This window comes from Sturnira hondurensis, unplaced genomic scaffold (assembly GCF_014824575.4).
Source record: "Sturnira hondurensis isolate 20B ecotype Veracruz unplaced genomic scaffold, ASM1482457v3 Scaffold0008992, whole genome shotgun sequence".
Taxonomy (NCBI): domain Eukaryota; kingdom Metazoa; phylum Chordata; class Mammalia; order Chiroptera; family Phyllostomidae; genus Sturnira; species Sturnira hondurensis.
The window spans coordinates 1,438,443-1,463,477 of NW_028081623.1; the positions used below are offsets into that span (position 1 = coordinate 1,438,443).

The window sequence follows — 25,035 nt, forward strand, 5'->3', positions numbered from 1 at the left end:
TTTTTGCACAGCAGTAGCAAACATCAACAAAATAAAAGACAACCCACAGAATGGGAGAACATATTCACCTATGCATGTGATAAGGGGTTAATATATACAAAATTTATAAAGAACTTACAAAACTTAAAACCAAAAAACCCCAAACAGCCCAATTAGAAAGTGGGTAAAGAATCTGAATTGACACCTCTCTAAACAGAAATACAAAATGGCCAACAGATTTAAGAAAAGATGCTCAATGTCCCTAATCATCAAAGAAATGCAAATTAAAACCACAATGAGATGTCATCTCACACCTGTCAGAATAGCTATCATCAATAAATCAACAAACAAGTGCTGGTGAGGATACGAAGAAAGCGGAACCCTTGTGCACTGTTGTTGGGAATGCAGACTGGTGCAGCCACTACGGAAAGCAGTATGGAGATACTTCAAAACATTAAAAATGTAACCCAGCAATCCCACTTCTGGGAATATATCTGAAGGAACCCAAAACACTAATTCAGAAGAACAGAAGCACCCATACATTCATTGCAGAATTATTTACAATCACCAAGTTATGGGAGCAACCCAAGTGTCCATCAGATGAGTGGATGAAACAACTATGGGACATTTACACAATAGAATATTACTTGGAACTAATACTACTTTTAGTTCTGCCCTTTGTAACAATATGGATGGACTTGGAGAACACTATGCAAAGTGAAATAAGCCAGTGAAAGAAAGAGGAATACCATGAGATTTCACTCATTATGTGGAATCTAATGAACAAACTGAACTAGCTAGCAAAAGAGAGACAGACTCAGGGAGGAGGATGGCAGCTAATGATGGGAAGGGTGGAGGGTGGAGGGATTGAGCAAAAAGGAGAAAGGACTCTTGGATATGGACAACAGAGTGGATTGTTCAGGGGAGGGGGGATAAAAAGACTAAAGAGTAATGGCAAAGAAGTATAATAAAAATGTAAATATAAACAAACAAAAATGGTTTTAATTCTATCTTGTATATCATGTGTATCTTTATATTTTATGTTGGTAAAAATCCAGATTTTGGAGTGACACCTAAGTATTACACTGTGTAAATAAATCTTAATCCGTTGACTGATGCCTCCTTACCTTTGGTTTAGTTGGTGGCACTTCCTGACTTAAGGAATACTGGGCTCAGCAAATCTCTAAGCTAGTTGAATATCAAATCCTTAGGAATTTTAAAACTGAATAGCTTTCTAGGTCACTCTATTTAGAATCTTGAAATAGTGGTGTAGGATAGGTTTTCAGTATTGGCATGTTTAAAATGCTTTTTGAAGATTATGATTAGGCAGGTTTAGGAAACTTGCTGTTTTTTAATTCTGTAAAAATTATCACACTTGCCTTTTAGTGGCATTTCATTTGTTTTGTTTTTTTCTTGCACAGCAGGTTGAAGTCTGCTGTGGAAATTTCCTTTGAGCTAGCTTCCTTTTCAGACAGCAGTGAAAAGCTTGAATTGGAGGAACTATGAGATATTGTCAAATCCTAAGAGGCAGTGATAACTAAGCAGAAAAACACAAGAGACAGTCCAAAGAACATAGGAAGATAGTGTCAAAGACTTAGACAGTGGGTCAGAAGATAAAATACAAACAAACTATAGGATGCTCAGTTACATGTTAATTTTAGGTAAGTAATAGATTTTTTTAAGTATGTTCCAAATTTTTCACGGGACATACTTTTATATTAGAATTTGAGATAATGATAAAATTTTATGCTAAAAATTACCTGTTGTTTATCCAAAATTCAAATCTAATGGGACAGCCTGTGTTTGATGTGGCAGCCCTACCTGGAAGCCCACTGGTGCCTAAGGGGCTGACATATGTTTAGACCCAGCAGTGTAGCCCTCAGTTAAACTAGCCCGGGGATCAGGCTTTATTTTAAATACCTTTTGATTTGTTGAGGTATTGTCAATTTGTCAATTATTGGAATGCTAATTCCAATAATAATTTGTCAATTATTGGAATGCTAATTTTTAAATTTTGTGGAAGTTAACTGATAGAATAGACTCAGATGGAAATATGCTAACATTTCCTTTTACTTATCAGCAGTTTTATGAATTCAGAATTGCTTTTAGAATCCAAAAGTCTGAAGCAAGTATTTATGTCACTCTAGCCTAGGTGTTCAGTTATTTTAATGTTAATCATGAAGAGCTCTTTTGTGCATTCAATCCTCCCAAATCCTGAATTTGCTAACATAAAAATGTTTGCCATGATGTCTTGGAGGTAGCATAGTATTTTTCACTACTAACTTAGTAAGGACAAAGGAGGAAATAAATATGAAATAATTTTCATTGTTAAGGGAGTGATGTGATCCTTGCATATTTTTGTCTCTAAGCATATGGAAATATATACAATAATCAATGTGATATAGTTTATTTGGAATAAATTACCTTAAAATTGTTGTAGCCAAGATTTGTATTTTAGGTACAGACTACAGTTTTGTTATTTGTTAAGGAAATATTGTTAGGTATCAGAAAACATTAGTCTCCATCTTGTCTGTGCAGTTTTCCAGTCCAGGCCTTGTTATTGGGACCGTCAGGACAGAACGGCAGTGCTAGGGAAGCTGCCTGCGTAGTAGCCATTCCCTAGCTTCCTTAACAGACCCTCGGTTTTATTCAGGTATCAGGGCCCAGTATTATGCAGGAGTGGCTGGATTCCTTGAGACCCATGGGTAACTTGATTGGTCAGCCATGACGTTCCCTTTCCCTTTCCTCAGTTATTTTTTGAGGAATGGACATGTGACTCATTTCTGGCTGGTGACATGTGGAGGAAAATCTGCTGGAGGTTGTACCATTTCTGGGAAAGTTTTCTCCTCACTCCATCTTTTTTTTTCCAGAATAAAAATATTTTAGTCTTCTTCAGTCTTTGGTTATTCTGTGAGGATACTTTGCATAGAGTTAATGTGGATTTCTTTGGTGGCAGTAAACCTGAGGACAGCCAGAACCTGGATATGGAAAGACCATAAAGGCCTGGGTCCTAGAAGACTCCCTGCAGTGGCTGAATCACTGCACTGCAATGCTCTGACCTGCGGAGTTCTTCTGACGTGTGATGACAACCCCCTTTACTTTCTCACAGGCCGTTTTCAGTTAGAGTCTCTGCAATTTTCAGTCAAATGCACCCTAACAAATTTAAAGGAGTGAGGTAGACCTTAATGCTTGTTTTTTTAAATTCTACCATTTCAGAAGGATGGGTCAGCAAAGATGAGGAGCAAAAAGTCCCTTACCTTCCTCTTTTCTCCATCCCGTATAGATAATCATCTCTTATCCATGCTATATCTACTTTAGAAAGAAAGAAACTTCAAACATTTCTGGGGCGAGCAAGTTTATATTATATTTTCTTCTTTCAAAAGCAACTGTCCCAAACCACTTAATACCTGTGGGAAAAGGCTACTGTGTGGCTTGAAGCTAGTCAGCAAGTTTAAGCTCTTAGACCAGCACGCAGTAGTCTGCTGCTAAGTCTGAGTAATTTCTCATGATGAGAATGAAATCCCTGTTTCTTGCAAATGTGGCTTTACCATACAGAACTGTGTTGTGAAATGCCAGATGGTACTGAGGCACAAAGTTCTTCCTGCTTGAGAACAATATCATCTGCAAACAGAACTACTTACAGTGCAGCACTACAAAAAAATCCTTTGCTTCTGCTTCAGGCTTCACTGAGTCTGGCCATGGACTTGTTATTTGGGCAACACAAAAGCTATCTTGGAATATTTTCAGACTGTCTGTTCCCTACTCTTCACTCAGTTATATGATTGATTTTGTCAGTGGTGATGACAGGATAAATCCCAGAAAAGCATTCATAAATGTTGATGCTGTCCTATATTCAGATTTTCTCCCACTGTAGATGAATTCTTATCAGCAGACACTGGATTTGGTGAGGAAGGGGGAATACACAAATGACTGGCACCCCTGTCTAAGGAATCGTCCCCCTAGTAGGGAGGCATCCATGTTAAGTAAATGGTAGATATATGTATGAGGTGCTGAAGTAACACAGAGGATGGGATGGCCTTGTGGAGGGAGGGGGACAGAAGGAAGGTTATGATAGGAGGTTTTATCTGAGTTATGTTCTAAAGGATGAAAGGTTATTCCAGGCAGAGATAACCAGCAGTGTGTGCCTGTGCCCCTTGCAAGTGCTGTGACCAAGCATGATGGGGATGTTTTGGAGGTAATGGGAGGGAAGAGAGGCTTTACTCAGTTCTTCAGGCTGATCAAGCCACGTGGTTGGCTTTCCCAGACTCTGGTGGTTCTGTGTCTTGACCTGGGTATTGAGAATGTGACTTGGGGAATTCAAGAAGAAACCCCAAGGGTAGCCAGTGGCTAAGAGCATGCCAGCCAGGTGTACCTGGCTTGGCCCCCAAATTAGGTGAACTAGACCACTTTCTTAAATTCTTTAAATCTTATATTTCTTCTACTTGGAGCAAGAAATGCACCTCATAGAGAGAATAAAACCATCTCTGTAAGAAGTTAGAAATGTGCTTCCTATGTAGTTACGGGGTCAGTTAGCATGAGCTATTATTACTGGGTATTAAGTTATATACACTTATTAAGGGTGGTCAAGGGGAAGTCACACTGTTTCAAAGGGCAGATTCTTCATGATCTATGTTGGTATATCTAGTCCACTAGAATTATCTATAGAAAAGCATTGACTAGAAAGTTTGTCTGGTGGCTTCTGAGAGACTCTTCTGACTCTGCAGGACCATAACATGGCAGAGCATGTGCTGGATGGCTTCAAATTCCAGCTTTTTTCCTCTGTAGTAAACCTTCAAATCTTATTTGTTTGGAAGCTTTATTGACCTTGTCAAGCCCTATGGGGGAAGGAATGACCTTTGATTGTACTAAGTGCTTCTCAGAATGGCTCCTAAGATTTTTGTTTCTTTTTGAACCCTGACCATGGTCATCTCTGAATTACTTCATTGCAACAGATTGCTAAGGCTGGTGTTATTTATGGTAATTAGTGTATTAGTCAGGGTTCTCTAGAGAAAGAGACAATAGGATACACATATAAATATAAAAGATTTGTTATAGGACTTGGCTCGTGCCATTATGGAGGTCAAAGAGGTCCACATTTTGCTTTCTGCAGTCTGTAGAGTCATGGCAGGTGGTAGCATAATTTAGCCTGAGTCTGAAGGCCCAAGAGCCAGGAACTCTGATGTCCAAGGGTGGGGCGGGGAGAGAGAGAGAGAGAGAGAGAGAGAGAGAGAGAGAGAGAAGGAGAGAGAGAAGGAGAGAGACAGTGAAACAGTGATTGGTTGCTCACATGTGCACCCCAACTGGGGGACTGGGTATCCAGCCTGCATCCCAGGTAGTGCCCTGATGGGGAATTGAACCCTCAACCTTTTGATGCACAGAACAATGCTCAAACCAACTGAGTCACCCTGCCAGGGTGGTTTGCATTTGCTTTTTATGAACTTATATTATTCATGGGGGCCATTAAAGGTTACTATCATAGATCCAGTTCATTTTCAGAATGGTGGGTGAAACAGATGCTGTCACTGAGTAAGAGGATCCTGAAGCAAATTTTGGGGGTATAATGACCAACAAGACATGCGGGTTTTTTCTCTTTCCTGTCACCATGTTTGGGAAGATGAAAGAGACCTTTCAAATAACTACTCAGCACTTAACTTGATTGCCTTTTGCAGGACTAAGCTGAATGAAAAAGACAGAATCAAATAAGGAAATGGCAATGGGTTAGGGGATCATGTAGTGATAGGGTAAAAAACTTGAACATGGATTCAAGAGACTAGGTTAGAGTCTTGGTTCTATGACCTAACTGGTTCTGTAGCTTAACCTCTCTTTTCTGTTCCATAACATGGTATTAATGACATCTGCTTCACTCTCTGACAATGAAAAACACTAGGCAGATACTTAGGTATTGAATTTTGGCATTTGTTCAGTTTCCCTTCAATCAATCATAGCATACATAGGACTTGCTACAAGTTTATATACTGAGGGGACTGCTGCTGTGAGGCTGCCCCTGCTTTTCAAGTGAGCAGGGCCCTGGTCATTTGTATCTTCAAGGGACGCTTGGACATCACACACGTTCCCCTGTAACAGTGCTGTCCAACACGGTGTGAGCCACATATGTAACTTAAGTTTCTGGTAGCATGTTAAAACATGAGAGAACAAACAGATGAAATCATTTTAATAATTTATTTTATGCTATATACCTAAAACTTTTTTTAGCACTTAAGCAATATGCAAGTGTTAGTGAGATGTTTTGTATACTTCTTTCTGTTTGTACAGAGTATTTGAAACCTGGTGTGTGCTTTAGACTTACAGCCCACGTCAGCTCAGACCAGCCCTGTTTCAAACACTCAGTAGCTGTGTTGGTTAATGACGACTGCCTTGAACAGCACAGCTCGGGCAGTCTCTTGTTCATTGTTTATCTGCATTCATCTTAAAATTCATCTCTGTCTGTATCTTCTGCAATTGCTGAAATGAAATCACCATGTATTTCTGAAGTAATAGTTAGCAGTTACAACCCATTTAATGCGTTAAGCACTTTTTTCTATTATGCCATTTACTACAATTGCCCTATTAGATGAGCTATTACTGCCCTCACTGGTTAGATAAGGAACTCGAGGCACTGAGGTTAACTGGCCTGCCTGAAATCCCTGCAGATTGTGGGGGATCCTGGATACAGACAGAAAGTCTTTCCCCAGTCTGCGCTCTTCATCACCCACTCTGCTGCCCTAGTAGTTATGCGTAACCTTACTAACTAATAAAATAGGCTGTTTTCTTATCTATAGTTTTAAGTAATCTTGAATTTTTAAAGAAGATTTTATTTATCTTTAGAGGGGCAGGGAAGAGAAATATCAATTTATGGTTGCCTCTCATGAAGCCACTGCTTGAAACTGGCCTGCAACCCAGGCATGTGCTCTGACTGGGTCTCAACTGCGATCCTTTGGTTCACAGGCCTCCACTCAAACCACTAAAGCTACACCAGCCAGGCAGTAATCTTGATTTTTTATAATTGTATGATAAACAAATATTTGTGGGGTCAGGTGATCATGGACGTACAGTTGGCCATCCTAGTTTTAGGTTTAGTTTTATGGTGACCATCTGACATTTCTTTGTTCTTTTGTCCAGTCTTAAAAAAATATGTGTGTATAGGTATTATTTTGTATGGGATTAGAGCTGTGAGCTAAAATCAAATTCTTATCCTAAAGCAGATTTTATTCTGATGGGGGTTTAAATAGTGGGCAAATAAATACATTGAAACAAAATATGACATACCAGATAGGGATGAACACCTCTTACTGGAAAAAAAAAAAGTGTGGCTATGAGGGAAAGAAAATAATGTGGTGATTGGAAGGAATATAGACTTTAGATCAGGTTACTGATTCAAATTCTGCCCCTGCTTCTTAGGTATTAGTAGAAAGTAGTCAAGATACTTATCTTCTTTGAGTTTACTTTCCTCATTCGTAAAATGAGGATTAAAACCTTATAGGAGACTCGGAAGGTTTAAGGACACGTGTGGAACATGCTCAGCACAGGGCAGCAGAGACATCAATAGAATTCATGGACTTAACATTCCTAGTGTCAGTGTTACTAGCAGCACTCCCCCTCCCCTGGCCAAAGACAGTCCTGTGATGGCACAGAATTCTGTCAAGGCTTACATTCCACTCATAGGTCAGTGAGAATGTGGACAGAAGTAATTCACTTATGCTGAGTCAGCATAGCCTGGACTCATCTGCCCATGGTACAGTGGAATTGTACTGTTTTGTACTCATCACTTACTGTACCTTTATTATAAAATATGTTAAAATGGTATTTGCAGATTTGGGGCTTTTAACCCGCCCCCCTTTCAATACTGTGGAACAACAGATTTCAGTCTGCCAAAATAACTTTATTTTCAGTCTACCTCAGGCACTTAGTCTCTGGTGTTCCTTGACAGTGGGCAAGTTCATTGGATAAGGAGTTTTTTTTATATAAAGTAACGCATGGAGACTTTATTACAGTAAACCTTACCAGCACTATGGCATTTTTCCCTGGTTGGGTGTTTCATTGGGATTTGTATCTAGAATCTGATTTAGTCACATATGATGCAGTAAACCCCAAAAAGAGTGATCTGTGTGTGGAAGTTTTATTTCTCACCTCAGTGGAGTTGAAAGGTGGTGGTCCAGGGTAGCAGTGGCTGCTCTACCCTGGGAGATGTCTCAGGCTCTGTTTTCCTTTCTCTTCCACCATCTTCATGGACCAAGTTGATAGTTCCAACTTGTCTATCAGGTTCCAGTGGGTAGGAAAAGAAGAAAGAGGAGAGTAAAAAGGATCAGCTTCATGTACCTTATTTCGTTTTCTGGGTGTCGTGTATACTTTTGCTTGTATCTCACTGTCCTTGACTTAGTCATTTGACCATGCCCATAGTCAAGTGAAGCTGGTGTTTGTAGTCTCAGATGGGCACAGTCACTTTTGCAAATTCTGGGCTTACAGAAAATGACAAGAAAAGGTATTTGGATAGAAAACTATTAATAGCAATGTGTGCCAAAGTGTATAATAATTTGTTCAGGGCCCTCTGTTACTGTGTTTTGATGGGCAGTTTGGGAAGGCCCATTGTGGCAGAAACATGGGAGGCACTGATGATTTGGCCCCCATGGTTTTATGTGGTAGATCTTTTGACAAAGTGTTGATGGGAAGAGAGAAAGAAAATTGGACCTCTCTTTTACTCTTTCCCTGTTAATATTTTTTACTACATTTCATTAACTGACACTAAAACTATGCCTTTGTGCCTTTCAGGGACTGTCCGTCCCTGGAGTAACTTTTTTTTACCTTCTTGGGGGGAGAAGTATGAGTTTCTACCTCTCTTTATGAAAACAGCAACACATTACCCTCCGGTTCCAGAGATACAGTACTGTTAGTCACCTGTCACTTTCCTGAGGAACCTATGATCGCCTTTACTCACTAGACGCCATGCACGTGATGGTGGGACCACAGGCCAGGGCAGGGTCCACTCAGTAGTAGCAGCTGTGGCCTGAGTAGCATAATGGCTGGTCTCTTCCTGTTGTCAAGATTCTGGCATAAGTCTGCAGTTGATCATGACTTAAAATGAAAAGATTAGATTCTAATTTGCACATTAAAAAAGAAGAAGAAAAGAAAAATCTAAGAAACATAGAGCATCTCTCTGAACCCTGGAAGTTGAGTTTTTCCTGGGACAGTTGTTGTTATGGATAAATTATTACTACCAGCCAGGATTTATAAAATGTAGCTTTTAGTGTCAGTACTTGAGTGTTCCTTTTAGAAGCTAGTCTCCTGGTTGTGTTTTGAAATATGCATGGATATTTGTGTTCTAGTTAAGCATCTGTACTTTAGTTTCATCTATTTAAAAAAAGCTCTTTTAAAATTTCCGTTAGATAATTTCTGCTGGTTAAATTTTTATTTTTGAAAAATAGTTTAATCATTCATTGGTAAGGGTACTACTACAAAGATGATATATGGACAAAACTAAAAGGTTTTAGTTGCATAATAATAAAATCAAATGCCCCAAAGAATGTCAATTGATAGATGGTGTCAAACCAGATGAATACATATAATGACAGGTTTCCTGCTTTCTTTAATCCTGAACTGATGAAGGTTTTTGTAATGACCTGCATGTGGAAAACACATTATGTCAGTGGATATAACAAAGCTAGGAGAGGTCTTTGGTCATTGAGTGAAGGTATTGGAATTTTAAAATAATATTGTACTCAACTGGAACAGTGGACTAAATGAGTCCAGTGAAATGAAACATGTCTTAGTGAAGCCCATGTAAAAATGTTTTAGAAAATTTTCTTGATTATAATCATGATGAGTCAGTTGGTGTAACTTCCAAGAAGAGTTCATTTGTTCTTGGTTTGAACTGATAGACATAGAGCACTTACAGTGTGGGAAATGGTCCTCCCACTTGTCTGTGTCGGTCACACTATCCTTGCAGAACCATGATCAGTCTATCTAGTATATTTTAGGGAGGACATTGCTATATTAGGAGTTTTATTTGCATAATGTTAATGGCTTTCAAAGTGCTTTCTTAGTTTTATTTAACTGTCTAATGCTTAATTTATGGACAAACTGGAGAGTACCCTTAGGACGTTGGAGGAACTGGAAAAATTTTACTTGGGAAGGAGAAGGTTATTTATTTATCATAAATAACCCGGAACCTGTCTTCAAGTTTCTGAACTGCTATGTTGAAAAAGGAAAGAGTCTGTTTTATCTTAGATTACATAAAACTAGGATTGTGTGGAAGTCATAGGGAAACAGGTTTTAGTTCTTTATAGCTGTCCAAATTAGAATTGGCTTCATTGTGAAGTAAGAAGGTAAGAGGTTTGTGTGTTTTAGTTTAATAGGCTCAAATGGAGCTGAGAGACTTTGGTATGCATTGTGTAAAAATCAGTACATTAATTACAATGGTGTGTGGTCCATGGTGTGTTTCTGACATTGTCGTTTAGTTTCATGTAGGATGCTGGTATTGCGTTTCATCTGTGCCATGCTCTAACACATTTGCCCTGGTAGACCACCACCCTCTGATGGATATCCATTTTAATTAAAACAAAAAATTCACATTAAAGCACCCCCCTCAAAAAAAAAAGATATACCTTTCTCAGAAATCATCAGACTTGAAATGTTAATGAAAGGATCCAGGTAAATTGAAATCTTTTACTTGAAAGGAAAATTGAAAAAGTCCATTTTTTTTGGTCCATCCTCCTTGCAGGGTGATCAGATTTAAACTGTGTGTGATGCATTGTAATCATTCTGAGTTTACAGATATGCAAAGTTGCTATTATAGCTTATTTGGAAAATTTGCATAGATTAAAAGGGCCCTGTGATTTAAATCCTAAAATAATAAAGCGGTATAGGTTGAAAAATCTTTTTTACTTGTATTTTTCATCTGTCCAGTTCCCACTGCCACCCTGCCATAGTTTCTGTCTGAATTTGGAAGCAAATTCAAATACAAATTCTGATTTTGCCTGTTTTCTAGGGGTAGCTTATTTTGTGTACTGTTCTGTAACTAGTTTTCTTCCCCAAGATAATTTGAAGATCTTATCAGTACATAATACTGATGTATGTATTTTTTCATTCTTTTAAAAGAGCTAATAGTGTTGCCATTGTTTGAATGTCATATTATTTACTTAGTTCTCTATTTATGAAAATTTAGGTTGTTGGTTTTTTTGGGGGGTGCTGCTGCAGAGCTGAGGGTTGGAGGATGGGTAGCTGCAACTCTGCTAAGAGCTAAAATTGACCCAAATTAATTGCCATTCCAGTTAAGCTTTCCCCTTTACATCACAAGTCTTTAGTAGACTCCAGAGGACCTATATATAACTATTATATCTGTCTGACATAATAGTTATATCAGACAGATACTGCTCCGGCTCTTGTTGGAGACACATTGCTGGTGCTTCCTACTCCACTGTCTTCCCAGAATCCTTCCCCTCTCATGTAGATTTAATTTGTAGTTGTTGGTTATGAGTGAAGTTAGGCTTTCATAGTTTGAGTCATTTTTCTGAATGTATTCAGTATGTCCATTTTTCTGATGGATTATTGGTAACATTCTTATTCATATCTAGGATCTATGAATTTGAAAATTAGCTCTTTATGATGTGAATTGTAAATATCTATTTTGTCTGTCCAGTCTTTTCCAATGATTTTATTTATGGCATTTTTTGCCATGCTAAATTTATTATGCAATTAAGTTTATGACATGGATTTTGATTCATGGTTAGAAACGTCTTTCTCATACCAGGATTTAAAGGAGTTCTCCCATTCTTTTCATTTAGTAATTTACAGTTTCATTTTTTGTATGAAAAAATTTTTATTCATTGGCACTGTAATTGCATGTGTTATACTCCACTTTAACTTTTTTTCTGCATTGCTTCTCAGTTATTCTAAAACCATTGACTCGTTAGACCATCTTTTACAACTGACTTTAGGTGTTAATAAAGGTATTTCATAGTACATGTGTGATTATATTTGTATCCATTTCTTGGGTGTATTCCATTGGTCTCTATCTGTTGGTGTATAATAGCTTATTTTGATCATGCAAACATTTAAAGGAATTCTACTTTCTGACAGCTATGCCTACTGCTAGATTTTAAATTTCATTTTTTTCTCCCTATTTTTATATGGAAATATAGACCTCTTTACTATACTAATAAAGTATCCATTATTGGGTGTTTGCATATCACTGTAATGTTTGTTGACATTTTATGTCTTGAATATAACTACAGTAATTTTTATTTGTTAAAAAGTTAAAGCCTCATATCTATCCAGGTGCCTCTGGCACGTCTTGTAACTGCACCAACATAGGCATTTCTAAAGAGGTGGTTTGCTCAAATCCCCTTTCCTAGATTTGTACTGATGAATTTTTCATGCCATAATCACCTAAAGTAACTTATTAATGCAATAGCTAGTTACACACTGGTAAACTAGAAATTACAAAGACTTAGAGGAATGTTTAAAGAATATAAAGTCTGCTGAAAGAAAATTGAATGAAGAAATCCACTGGTTTTTAAACATTTATTTTATTTATCAAGTAAGCAGATCAGGGCATATGATAGTTAATGTCCTTTCCAATTCGTTGTTATTCCTACAGATATTCCCATTATTTTGCCTGGACTGTTGGTTTGCAAGTTGAAGCCATTCTTGGCAGTTCCCAGGGCTTGGCACCTGAAGTGTTCTCAGCTGTCTTGCTCTCAGCAGTTGCTGTCCTATTTCCATCTGGTCCCTTTTCTGGACCCTGCTTAGAAAGCTAACGTCATGGACTTCATTGTCTTGCTTACATTCACACAACAGGTCCCTGCTTGTATTCTCCTTGTATTATAGAAATGGAGAATGCAATATAGTGGTGATGTTTCTGCATTTTAGCTTGATTTAGCTTTCCCTAGAATGGAGGCCATAACCTTAGTAAAGAACTGGAATGGCCACTCTTCACTGCTCAGGGCAAAAGGTTTTCACACTGGGGTACAATAGGACACTTCTTTATTGGTCTGTTACTACCAGTGACAGTATCTTTTCAAACTGTCTAAACTTTTTGAACTGATTTAAACTTATTTCAAATCAGCCTATTTTTTGAAGCCAACTCATACCACTTTGTTTAGTTTTTCTAATTTTTTAATCATTTTTTCCTCAGTGTATTTCCAAATGCTTCACATCTCTGTGTAGTATCCAGACTGAATGAGTTAATTGTCTGGTGAGGATCAAGTGATATGGAGAGATTACTCCTGTCATGTTCCTATATGTTTGGGGATTTGTTTTATCTGCAAGATTGTGGTTTTCTTCAGTTAAACATTTTGAAAAATGCTTCTGCATGACCTGATGTGCACTCCCTCCAGAGAAGTTTGGATCCTATAGTCAGGGCTGGCTTCATGGGCAAGACCCCGTGCAGTCGCATAGGGCACTGTGCTCAGAAGGGTCCCAGGCTTTCTTTAATGCTGTTGTTGCATACCTGAAATTCTTAGTATTTAAGAAGGGGCTCCTCGTTCTCATTTTGTATTGGGTCCTATGAATTAAGTAGCTGATTCTCATTGTAGTTGATGACTAGACATGGTTGGTAAGTCATAGTTCATGTCTAACCCACCCTCAATAATAATAATAGTGAGACCCAAGCCAAGGGAATTGGGTTGCCCTGATTGGGTTGCCACAGCTCTTCCAGCTCTTTCCTCAAAGTGCTTGAAGATGCACTCACTGCTCACCTGTTGCAACTCTCTTCTCTTTTGGATTTGTCTCCTCCTTATCATTCCTTTATTGATCTCAACTCAGTCATTGGAGTTCCTATTTATTCATGGAATCCAAACTTTTGGCATCCAACAGATGTCCTTTCTGGAGGATTCTTTCTCAGAATACCTGTCCTTTGTGGGCTTCCTGCCTGTTATCTCGTGTCCGGGGCTGATGGTAGTCCAGTCATCCCCAAGATTTCTTATTCTCTGTCCTCTCTGTTTGGGACAGCTGGCAATTTTGCACAAATTAATTTCTCATCCAAATTTTAGTTTTCCCCTGCCTCTACAAACAGATCGGGGTAATAGTCATAGGAACTCCACCTGGAGTAGAAATTTGGGTTTCAGTGCAATGTCTGGATTCTAGAGTATATGGGAAAGTAAATTGAAAATGTTTTACAACTGAGCCATAACTACAAATAGTAGGACTTCTAAGTTTTTATTTTTCTTTACCATAAAGTTAATTCTAAGTGTCAAATGCAATACTCATATAGCAAATACAAGTTTTTAAAATCATTACATTTCATAATTGGCAAAATTTTCTCTTTTTCTTATAGCTTAACAAACAACAGTTGCAGTTACTGAAAGAACGGTTCCAGGCCTTCCTCAATGGGGAAACCCAGATAGTAGCTGATGAAGCATTTTGCAACGCTGTTCGGAGTTACTATGAGGTTAGTGGGAAGAGCTTTGTTCTCGGCATACTGATGCTTTATTAAAGATTTTTAAAGATGGATTTCCCATTTTTAGAATTTCACTGGAATGATAAAAAAGGCTATGAGTTTGCAACCTTTCTGAAAGCATTGTCAAGTCTGTTTTGAAATTTAAAAACTGATTTCACAGCCTGGTTTTGAGAGATAAACAGAATTGGAAATTATTCACATCTTTTGAGGGGAAGTAAATGGCTTAGAAAAAAATTTTGGCAGTGATGGATATAGCTGAATATAGCTATCTGTGGGTCCACATATTTAACTTATCCTTTTTAAATTGGTATTTCAATAGTAAATTGCTATCTTGAGCCATTTTGTTACCTAAGCTTTATAATAATTAAGACCAGTAACTAATTTCATGAGGATAAATTGAATTTTCTTTTCTTCCTGAAGGGATAATACTACCAATACCACCTTGCTATTTCTTCTCATTTCAGTGTGTGACTCATCAGGAATTCTCTACAGATTTCCTATGAGCACCAGTTCTCACACATGGTCATTAGCTGCTTCAGTGAGTTGCCAGTCAATGTTAGGTTTAGAGAGTTTTATTTTTTTCCTAAGCGTTTCAGAGTTATTTGGGAGATGGATTCCTTCCTTTGTGCAGATAGCCAGAGACACCAACCTTTTAGTGTCTCTGGGCCACGCTGGAAGAATTGTTGTTTTGGGCCACACATTGGATACATTGTGTCATAATCACCAAAAAATGCCATACTGTTTTAAGTAAATTTATGATTTTGTGTTGGGCTCCATTTATAGCTGTCCTGGGCCACAGGCAGCCAACAGGCCGCGAGTTGGATACCAGTGTACCTTTCAACTGAAGAAGCAAAACGTGCAAACATGTATTTGACTAGTAAAAATAAACTGTGTGGGGCCACAGTGTGTCTCACCTTCTGTGAGAAAAGGAATAATATCTTTACATGAAAAACAGAGTAACTGGATATACAGATAATTGGTTGAGTTGGTAAATCCTTGATAGTATGCATCAGAAGTTGTTTAATGCACCCTGAGGGAGGCTTATATTACCCTAAGCTTTGGCCTGTTGAATTTGCAGAATTGGGTGCAAGTATAGATATCTTGCTTAACATACATGTGTATGGCATGAATCTAGTGGCGGTAGTGGATGTTATCTAAATGGATCTTGACTCAGAGTATCTCAACAAATATAGGAGCTTAACATCTTAAGTAGGGGATGTTATGTTTCATCAAAACAATGAAGTTTTAGTAACAAAAATGCAGCCAAAACACAGAAAATTGAACTGTACGAAAGTGTGACAACAATGAACCATTCAGCCAGACCAGTAAGAGGGGCAGAGTCGGTGGCGGAGCAGGGTCTGGCAGGAAAGATCATTCCTTGGACTGACCCAGGAGTGGAGGTGGAGGGGGTTGGCGGATCCCAGGCATGGGGTGGCAACTGGCGGACCCAGTGAGGGCACAGGGCGGCTGGCTGACCGAGGTCACACATTCACAGGCAGGTAAACCAAGCGAAGGAGTGAACAGTGAGATAGATCGCTCAGGCTAGGGCCCCAGGGATGGGAATTAGAGCCTGAAAGCACCAATTGGAAAGAATTTCAGGGTTGAGGTGCCGGGAGAGGCTCCTAGGCTCACAGAGAGTTCCTTGGAGAGACACACAGGGTCCTGGAGGGTGCACAAGCCCACACACCTGGGAACCAGCACCAGAAGGGCCCAATTTGCTTGTGGGAAGCTGCAGAGGGGACAGAAATCTGAGAGAGAGAGGAGCAAAGCACCATTTTTTTTCCTCTCTGACCCCGCCCCAATGTACAGCATCACAACTCACCCACTGGGTCGCCCCACCCTGGTGAATACCTAAGGTTCCACCCCTCATACATAACAGGTGCAAACAGACCAAAGATTATGACTCAAGAACAGCTCAAAGCCACAGAGCCTATAATTCTAAGTGACCAAGAAATAGCCAACCTTTCAGATGCACAGTTCAAAACACTGGTGATCAGGATGCTCACAGAACTGGTTGATTTTAGTCACAAATTAGAAGAACATATGGAGGCTAAACTGATTGAAATGAAGGGAAATGCACAGGAAACCAATAGTGATGGAAAGGAAATTGGGACTCAAATCAAGGGAGTGGACCAGAAGGAAGAAAGAAACAACCAAACAGAGAAGAAGGAAGAAACAAGAATTCAAAAAAAATGAGAGGCTTAGGAACCTCCAGGACATCTTTAAACAAATTACTTTAGACAAATTACTTCTTTTAGACAGTACTTCTCTGGAACCAACATCCGAATTATAGGGGTACCAGGAGGGGAAGAGGAACAGCAACAAGTGGAAAACTTATTTGAACAAATAAGAAAGGAGAACTTCCCTAATCTAGCAAAGGAAATAGACTTCCAGGAAATCCAGGAAGCTCAGAGAGCCCGAAAGAAGTTGGACCCAAGAAGGAACACACCAAGACACATCATAATTACATTAGCCAAGATTAAAATGGAGAGAATTCTAGAAGCAGCAACAGATAAGGGGACAGTCACCTACAAAGGAGTTCCCATCAGACTGTCAGCTGATTTCTCAAAAGAGAACTTATAGGCAAGAAGGGGCTGGAAAGAAATATTCCAAGTCATGAAATTTAAAGACCTACATCCAAGATTGCTCTATCCAGCAAAGCTCTCATTTAGAATGGAAGGGCAGATAAAGTGCTTCTCAGATAAGGTCAAGTTCAAGGAGTTCATAATCACCAAGCCCTTATTACATGAAATGTTAAAGGGAATTATCTAAGAAAAAGAAGATAAACAATATGAACAGTGAAAGGACAGCAAACTCACAGTTATTAACAACCACACATAAAACAAAAGCAAACTAAGAGGACAGCTAGATCAGGAGCAGAACCATAGAAATGGAGATGACATGGAGCGTTAGCAACAGAGGAGTGGGAGGAGGAGATGGGGGGGAGAAGGTACAGAGAATAAGTAGCATAGATGGTAGGTAGAAGATAGACAGGGGGAAGGCCAAGAATAGTATGGGAAATATAGAATCTAAAGAACTTGTGACACACGGACATAAACAAAGGGGGGATGGTGGGGGGGGTTTGCAGGGTGGAGAGGAATGAAGGGGGAGTAGGACAACTGTAATGGCATAATAAAATATATTTTTAAAATAAATAAAAAATAGTTCAAGGCAAAAAAAGGAAAAGTAACAACAAAAAAAGTAATTTATCTAAAAAGATGTGATTTCAGAAGTAAAACAGCTCATTTTGGTTTTGGTAAATATGCTATGGCACTGTACACATTAATGTTAGGAAGCCTGGAAGGCTCACTTAAGCTGTGTTAATGACAATATTGTAACTCTAATGAAGGAGAGAGTACCCCTATTGTATTCTACACGATGATTGTGTTCTCTTCTGGGCATGCTATATAAATTTTAAAAAATAAGGACAATTTAGGGTTATCAGGTTTAAAATATATTATTTTTTAGGTTACTTGAAGGAACTAGAAATGTTTAGCCTGGAGAAGTTTTAGGCTTGTGTTGGATGTGGTCCCAAGATTAAAATTAGGATTAAGATGACAAGTAAAGTGGGGAAAATTTCACCCTGATACCATTGCAGTTTGGTGCACTGGCCATATGCAGAAAGGACTGGTGACTGCACCATCATTGGCACTCAGATTCTGGCTGCACTTCAGTCACTTGGGAGGCACACTGCACAGACACCTCCCAGCGCTTTGCTGGATTTACTGAGTCAGAATTTCAGAACCTATACTTTCAAAAGCCCCCCAGATGATGCTCTTTAAACTGGTAGATTGCTAACCAATGGAATTAGACTATTGCTTGCTAGGATTGTTACAGAGAGATGTAAGTATTGGGGAGGTGGTGGGCAAAGTTGAACAAATTTCATTTCTTTTGTTAATATTTCCAGGCAGGATTTACTTGAGAGACTATATAACCAACTTGTCTTAATGCAAACCTCAAAGTGCCATTAAGAGTTTTGATATTAGTAATAGGTTTATGGAGACTACATTTCTGATTAATATTTGGGAAGTTATTTCCAAGGTGGCACACAATCAGTGCTCAAGAAACTCTTGAATAAGTACATTTTGGTGGTTAAAAGGTTGCTTTTCAAATTTTTTCTCCACAAAAGTTGCTTTTTTGGAAGAAAGTTGAAAAAGTTGTTTTTCAATATTTTCTTCTTTTTGATACTTTTGTGTATTTTGCTGTGACTAATAATAGTGGTAGTATTATTGCCTTAGGTAGTATTTTTATAGCTCACCAAAATATCTAATTTTTCTTCCAATATCTCTTTATGAGAAAGGGTGTAAATATTACTACCCATGAATCCCATAAATAGAAACTAAAGCTCAGAGATGTTAAATAACTTGGCCAATGTTATATATTTGATAAGCAGCTTAGTTAAAAGTGAATCCAGTGTACTGGACTCTTTCTGTTGTGTCACAGTCATTTCACACTTGTGATTTTGAATACAACTATACCAGGTGCTATGCGAAGCACTTCAAAAAGTATTGTTATTCAAAGGGCAAAGGACCTGAATGGACACTTCTCCAAGGAGGACATACAGAAGACCCAGAGACATATGAAAGGATGCTCAGCATCACTAGCCATCAGAGAGATGGAAATTAAAACCACAATGAGATACCACTTCACACCAGTCAGAATGGTCATAATAAACAATCAACAAACAAGTGCTGGCAAAGTTGTGGAAAAACAGGAACCCTAGTACATTATTGGTGGGAATGCAGACTAGTGCAGCCACTGTGGAAAGCAGTATGGAATTTTCACAAAAAACTAAAAATGGAACTGCTTTTTGATTTGGTAGTTCTACTGCTGGGATTATACTCTTAAGAATCCTGAAACACCAAATCAAAAGATCCTATGCACCCCAATGTTCTTAGTGGTACAATTTACAATAGCCAAGTGCTGGAAGCAACCTAAGTGTCCATCAGTAAATGAGTGGATCAAAAAACTGTGATACATTTACACAATGGAATTCTATGCAGCAGAAAGAAAGCACCTTCTACTTTTCTTGACAGCATGGATGGAACTAGAGAGCACTATGCTAAGTAAAATAAGCCTAGTGGTAAAAGACAAATACTATATGATCTCACCTATAATGAAACCTAATCAGCAACACAAACAAGCAAGGAAAATATAACCAGAGACATTGAGATAAAGAATAAACTGACAGTAAACAATGAGGCAGCTGATGGCGATTGGGAGAAGTGCGTGAGGCCCCAAGGTGCCTGCTTTGAAGGGGACTTAGGCACCACTGCCCTGTACACAATGTTTCTTCTATCTTGCATTTTTTTAAAATAAATGTCTCTTTTTCATAGTACATGGCTGGATACCTTCTGGACAGATTTTGTATATGTGATGCCCAGTTTGATGTGTGAGCATGAGTGTCTTTGTATGTTTATTATCTATCAGTTTCAATAAATATTTGCTGTGAATACTATTCAAAATGTTTTGAAGGAGCATATGCTGTGAAGATAATGATGATTTTATATGACAATATAATTTCTATTGTGTTATTTTTATAGGATGTCTTAGCCCATAAAATAATAAGAACAGTAAGAAAGTAATCTGTTCTTGAAATTCCATCAGTATTTTTTCTTATAAGGTTAGAATAATTAGAGAATAAATTAGAGCCAACCATCTAAATCACCTAACTAGCCAGACAAAATGGTAGTGAAGGACCAGAACAAGAACAAAAGAAAGAAATGACAAATAACATACATAGCTACCTAATAAAAGTTAGCAGTTATAACCTTGATAATTTTATGGTTGCTAATTATTGTTAGATTCTTCTGTACCTTTATCTTTTTAAAAAATTGTTTTCAAGTTCCACCCCCACGACCCTCCAAGTAACTCACTGTCTGGAGGAAGACATAAAATGGACACTCATTCTACTTGTTTTTTTTACTTCTAGCCATATGTTTTTACTTGCTTTTGTTTTTCAATTTAGGAAACTTCAGTTGATTTTGTGGTTGGGTAAACATAGGTTTATTACAGTGTGTTACTTTCCAAGTATCCGCTTCTGTTTCACAAAATTCAGGCAGACTTCATATATAACCAATGACTGTGATTTATAACAGGTATGTGGGAAAGTAAATTGCCTTTCTCTTGGAGATTTCCATAAGACAATATATATAATTGCTTACTAGCTGTTTTTGGAAACATTCAAGTTCTGCTATTGTGCAAAAAATGATGTTGGAGCTTTTTTTCTCTTTTTTTGGGTATGGTTGGCTTTGTTCACAACTTTTCAGAAAGGGTGTATAGGTTCTTATTAGTTCCATTTGTTTATGTTCTCTTCTGGTTCCAAAGAGTAGATGAGAGTAACAAAGGTATTTAATCTTTAAAAAAATTACCTAAGTGTTGAAAAAAGTCTTAAACTCACCATCATCACCATCAGCTTTTAAGATTTCTACTTGTTAATGATACGAATGAGAATACCTTCACAGAAATTTTTAAGTGTGTTTAGTGTTTATTTTCACATTTCCTGTAAAAGGGAAAATTAGTCAAGTTAATTTTAAAATATTGAGCTCCAATTTTGGCCCTTTTACTTCATACTTTTATTTAAAATCCACTTTTGAACTCTGGCATTCAGAAGTTTTCTACTTTGATATTAGTTTAGGGACACATTTTAATCGAAGTGATGTATGATTATATTAGAGAACTTTTAAAAATAGTTACAAAATAAAAGTTTCTAAATTCTAAAACTGTTCTAAAAGACAGTCTGAACTGTTTAAAATATAGAAAAATCACCCATAATTCCAACATATATAAAGAATTCTTTTAACAGTTTGTTTTTTCTTTTTTGTACATATGAAACCAAAATCATTTTAATTTTTTAAATTGTATTCCATCATGAGCATTATTTAGTAGCAAATATTTTCATAAGCATGGTTTTAAATAGCTGTATAATAGACCATGTGTATATATATGTAAATTTTACTTATTTTTTCCTTATTCTTAGATATTTAAAGTTTCTCTAAATTAAAGTATACACTGAAATGATCATGCATTTTTTATTTTATTTTTTTATTTTTATATTTTTGCAGAATTATAATATGATATTATTTTATTTATTTTTTAATTATTGTTTAAGTACAGTTTTCTGTCTCATATTCCCAGCCTTGCCCACCCCCCCAGTGCTCCCCCCTCCCTCCCATTTCCACACCCCACCTTAGTTATTGTCTATGTGTCCTTTATACTTATTCCTGTGAATCCTTCCCCTTTTCCTGTGTGATTCATTCCCCTCTCCCCTCTGGTCTCTGTCAGCCTGTTCTCTATTTCAGTGTCTTTGGTCATGTTTTGCTTGCTTGTTTGTTTTGTTGTTTAGGTTCCTGTTAAAGATGAGATCATATGGTATTTGTCTTTCACCGCTTGGCTTATTTCACTCAGCATAATGCTTTCCAGTTCCATCCATGATGTTGCAAAGGATAGGATCTCCTTCTTCCTTTCTGCTGCATAGAATTCCATTGTGTAAATGTACCATAGCCTTTTGATCCTTTCGTTTACTGATGGGCATGTAGGTTACTTCCAACTCTTGGCTATTGTAAATTGTGCTGCTATGAACATTGGGGTGCATAGGTTCTTTTAGATTGGTGTTTCAGGGTTCTTAGGATATACTCCTAACAGTGGAATTGCTGGGTCAAAAGGCAAGTCCAATTTTAGTTTTCTGAGAAAATTCCATACTGTTATCCATAGTGGTTGTACCAGACTGCAAGCTCACCAACAGTGAACTAGGGGCCTCTTTTCCCCACACCCTCTCTAACATTTGTTGTTTGTTGTTTAATTTATGGTGGCCATTTGAACCAGTGTAAAGTGGTATCTCATTGTGGTTTTAATTTGCATCTCTCTGATAGCTATCAATATCGAGCATCTTTTCATGTGTCTCTGGACCCTCTGTTTGTCCTCTTTGGAAGTGTCTGTTCAAGTCTCTTGCCGATTTTTTAATTGGGTTAGTTGTCTTCTTAGAGTGGAGTCATGTAAGTTCTTTGTATTTTTTGGAGATTAAACCTTTGTCTGAGGTATGATTGGCAAATATGTTTTCCCATACAGTTGGTTCTCTTTTTATCTTAATACTGTTATCCTTAGCCATGCAGAAGCTTTTAATTTTGATGAGATCCCATTTGTTTATTCTTTCCTTTATATTCCTTGCTCTTGGGGACTTATCAGTAAAAATGTTGCTGCATGAAATATCTGAGATTTTCTTGCCAGTGTTCTCCTCTAGGACTTGAATGGTGTCATGGCTTATATTTAAGTCTTTTATCCACCTTGAATTTATTTTGGTGTATGGTGTAAGTCGGTGTTCGAGTTTTATTTTTTTGCACGTAGCTGTCCAGTTCTCCCAACACCATTTGTTGAAGAGGCTATCTTTACTCCATTTTATGTTACTGCTCCCTTTGTCAAATATGAATTGACTGTAGAGATTTGGGTTTATTTCTGGGCTCTCTGTTCTATTCCATTGGTCTATGTGCCTGTTTTTATGCCAGTACCAGGCTGTTTTGATTACAGTGGCCTTGTAATATAGTTTGTTATCAGGTACTGTGATCCCTCCTACTTTGTTCTTCTTTCTTAACATTGCAGCTGCTATTTGGGGTCTTTTATGGTTCCATATAAATTTTTGAAGTGTTTGTTCTATGTCTGTGAAATATGCCATTGCTACTTTAATAGGTATTGCATTGAATCTATAAATTGCTTTGGGTAGTATGGACATTTTGATGATGTTAATTCTTCCAATCCATGAACACAGTATATGTTTCCATTTGTTTGTGTCTTCCTTGATTTCTTTCTTCAGTGTTGTGTAGTTTTCAGCATACAGGTCTTTTACCTCCTTGGTTAGATTTATTCCCAGATATTTTATTTTTGTTTTTGCTATATTGAATGGGATTTGTTTCTTAATTTCTACTTCTGCTGTTTCATTGTTGGTATACAAAAATGCCTTTGATTTCTGAATATTGACTTTGTATCCTGCTGTTTTGTCAAATTTATTTATTAGAGCAGTTTTTTGGTAGAGGCTATAGGATTTTCCATGTACACTATCGTGTCATCTACAAACAATGAAAGTTTTGTTTCCTCCTTTTGGATTTGGATGCCTTTTATTTCCTTTTCTTGTCTGATTGCTTTGGCTAGAACTTCCAATACTATATTAAATAGAAGTGGTGAAAGTGGACAACCTTGGCTTGTTCCTGATCCTAGTGGAAAAACTTTCAGTTTTTGCCCATTGAGTATGATGTTGCCTGTAGGTCTCTCATATATGGCCTTTATTATATTGAGGAATGCTCCCTCTATTCCCACTTTTCTGAGTGCTTTTATCATAAATGGGTGTTGTACCTTATCAGAAGCTTTTTCCACATCAATTTATATGATCATGTGGTTTTTGTTTTTGCTTTTGTTTATGTGATGTGTTACATTTACTGATTTGCGAATATTGAACCATCCTTACATCACTGGATGAATCCCACTTGGTCATGTTGTATTGACCAAGTAGGATTCACTTTTTTAAAATTTGTTCATCTTTGATAAATTTCTGCTTGTAGTATTACTGGGTGATAAAAGGAGATGAACATTGTTTAAACTCTTTACACAGGTTACCAAACTGACCTCAAGAAAAGTGTACAATTTATACTATAAAAACAATATGAGGTTGTTTTTTTCACATTTGGTATTACTAAATAAATGCCAACTGTTAGGTTTATTTTTGTGTACATTATTACTAGTGAATTTTAACATATCTATATTGATCCTTCATATATATAGTAGGGAATTACCTGTTTATATATTTTGTCTGTTTTTCTCTTTGGATATTCATCTTTGAAATACTGGCTTATTGATGCTCTTTATACACAAAGAAAACAATCCTCTGTTGTGCCAATTTTTTTTCCTTTTTTGCATTTTCGTAAGTGATTCTACCTCTAATACTCCTTCATTTCTTATTCTAGAAGAGTGAAGTCATGTTCACGTTTCAGTGGACACTGCGCCTATTTTATTTTTTTGGATTATATTTTCTTCTTTATAAGTCACTGGTTACAGTGGTTTGCATCATAATTCCCCTTCCTCACTCCAGCTACCACCCTCCCTTGGATTAGTAACTCTGAGTAGAATGTTGGTATAATTCATGTTGTTGTTGTGTACCTGTTTATTTCCCTGTTGAAGAGATAGGTGACCTCTGAATGTTCCTGTAATTTCACACGTGTGAATTAATTTGTTTCTTCATGCTTCTCCCTTTCTTCCCCTGCATGCTCTCACATCTCTAAATGTAAACAACAAAAAAGAAAAAGAAAGAGCATGACTTGATATGATAGTTTTGGGATAAATCTCCAGGCCATGGTTTTTAATTTTTGTACACATTTTTGAAAAACAAACAAACACCTGTATATGTTACATCCTAGTCCAGAATACCAAGGAACTGGATTTTGGTCAGCTTCTTCCTTAGAAATATCTGCTGCAGCAGCTTCCCAATACCAGTTTAGTATCGTTGCTTTTTTTCTGCCCATTCTCTTTCCCTGACATTTTCAGACTCTTAAAATTTGTTTATAAATTAAGTGAATTTGTTTAATGATTGGATTGTGAAAAAATGAGAGCCTTTGAAGGCATTTGTTTTGTTTTAATGTAAGGGCCTTACTTTTTTAGAATTGACATACACAACCTACATG

The 25,035-nt window shown here is 37.5% G+C and overlaps 1 protein-coding gene across 10 annotated transcripts in view; it reads left to right on the forward strand.

Moving 5' to 3' along the window:
* Positions 1-25,035, forward strand: part of CADPS2 (calcium dependent secretion activator 2) — a 618,469-nt gene that overhangs the window by 138,037 nt on the left and 455,397 nt on the right. For all 10 annotated transcript variants that reach the window (XM_037056497.1, XM_037056495.1, XM_037056499.1 and 7 more), the window contains exon 2: positions 14,249-14,362. In XM_037056497.1, the coding sequence (XP_036912392.1) occupies positions 14,249-14,362 (114 nt within the window). The remainder of the gene's footprint in view (positions 1-14,248; positions 14,363-25,035) is intronic.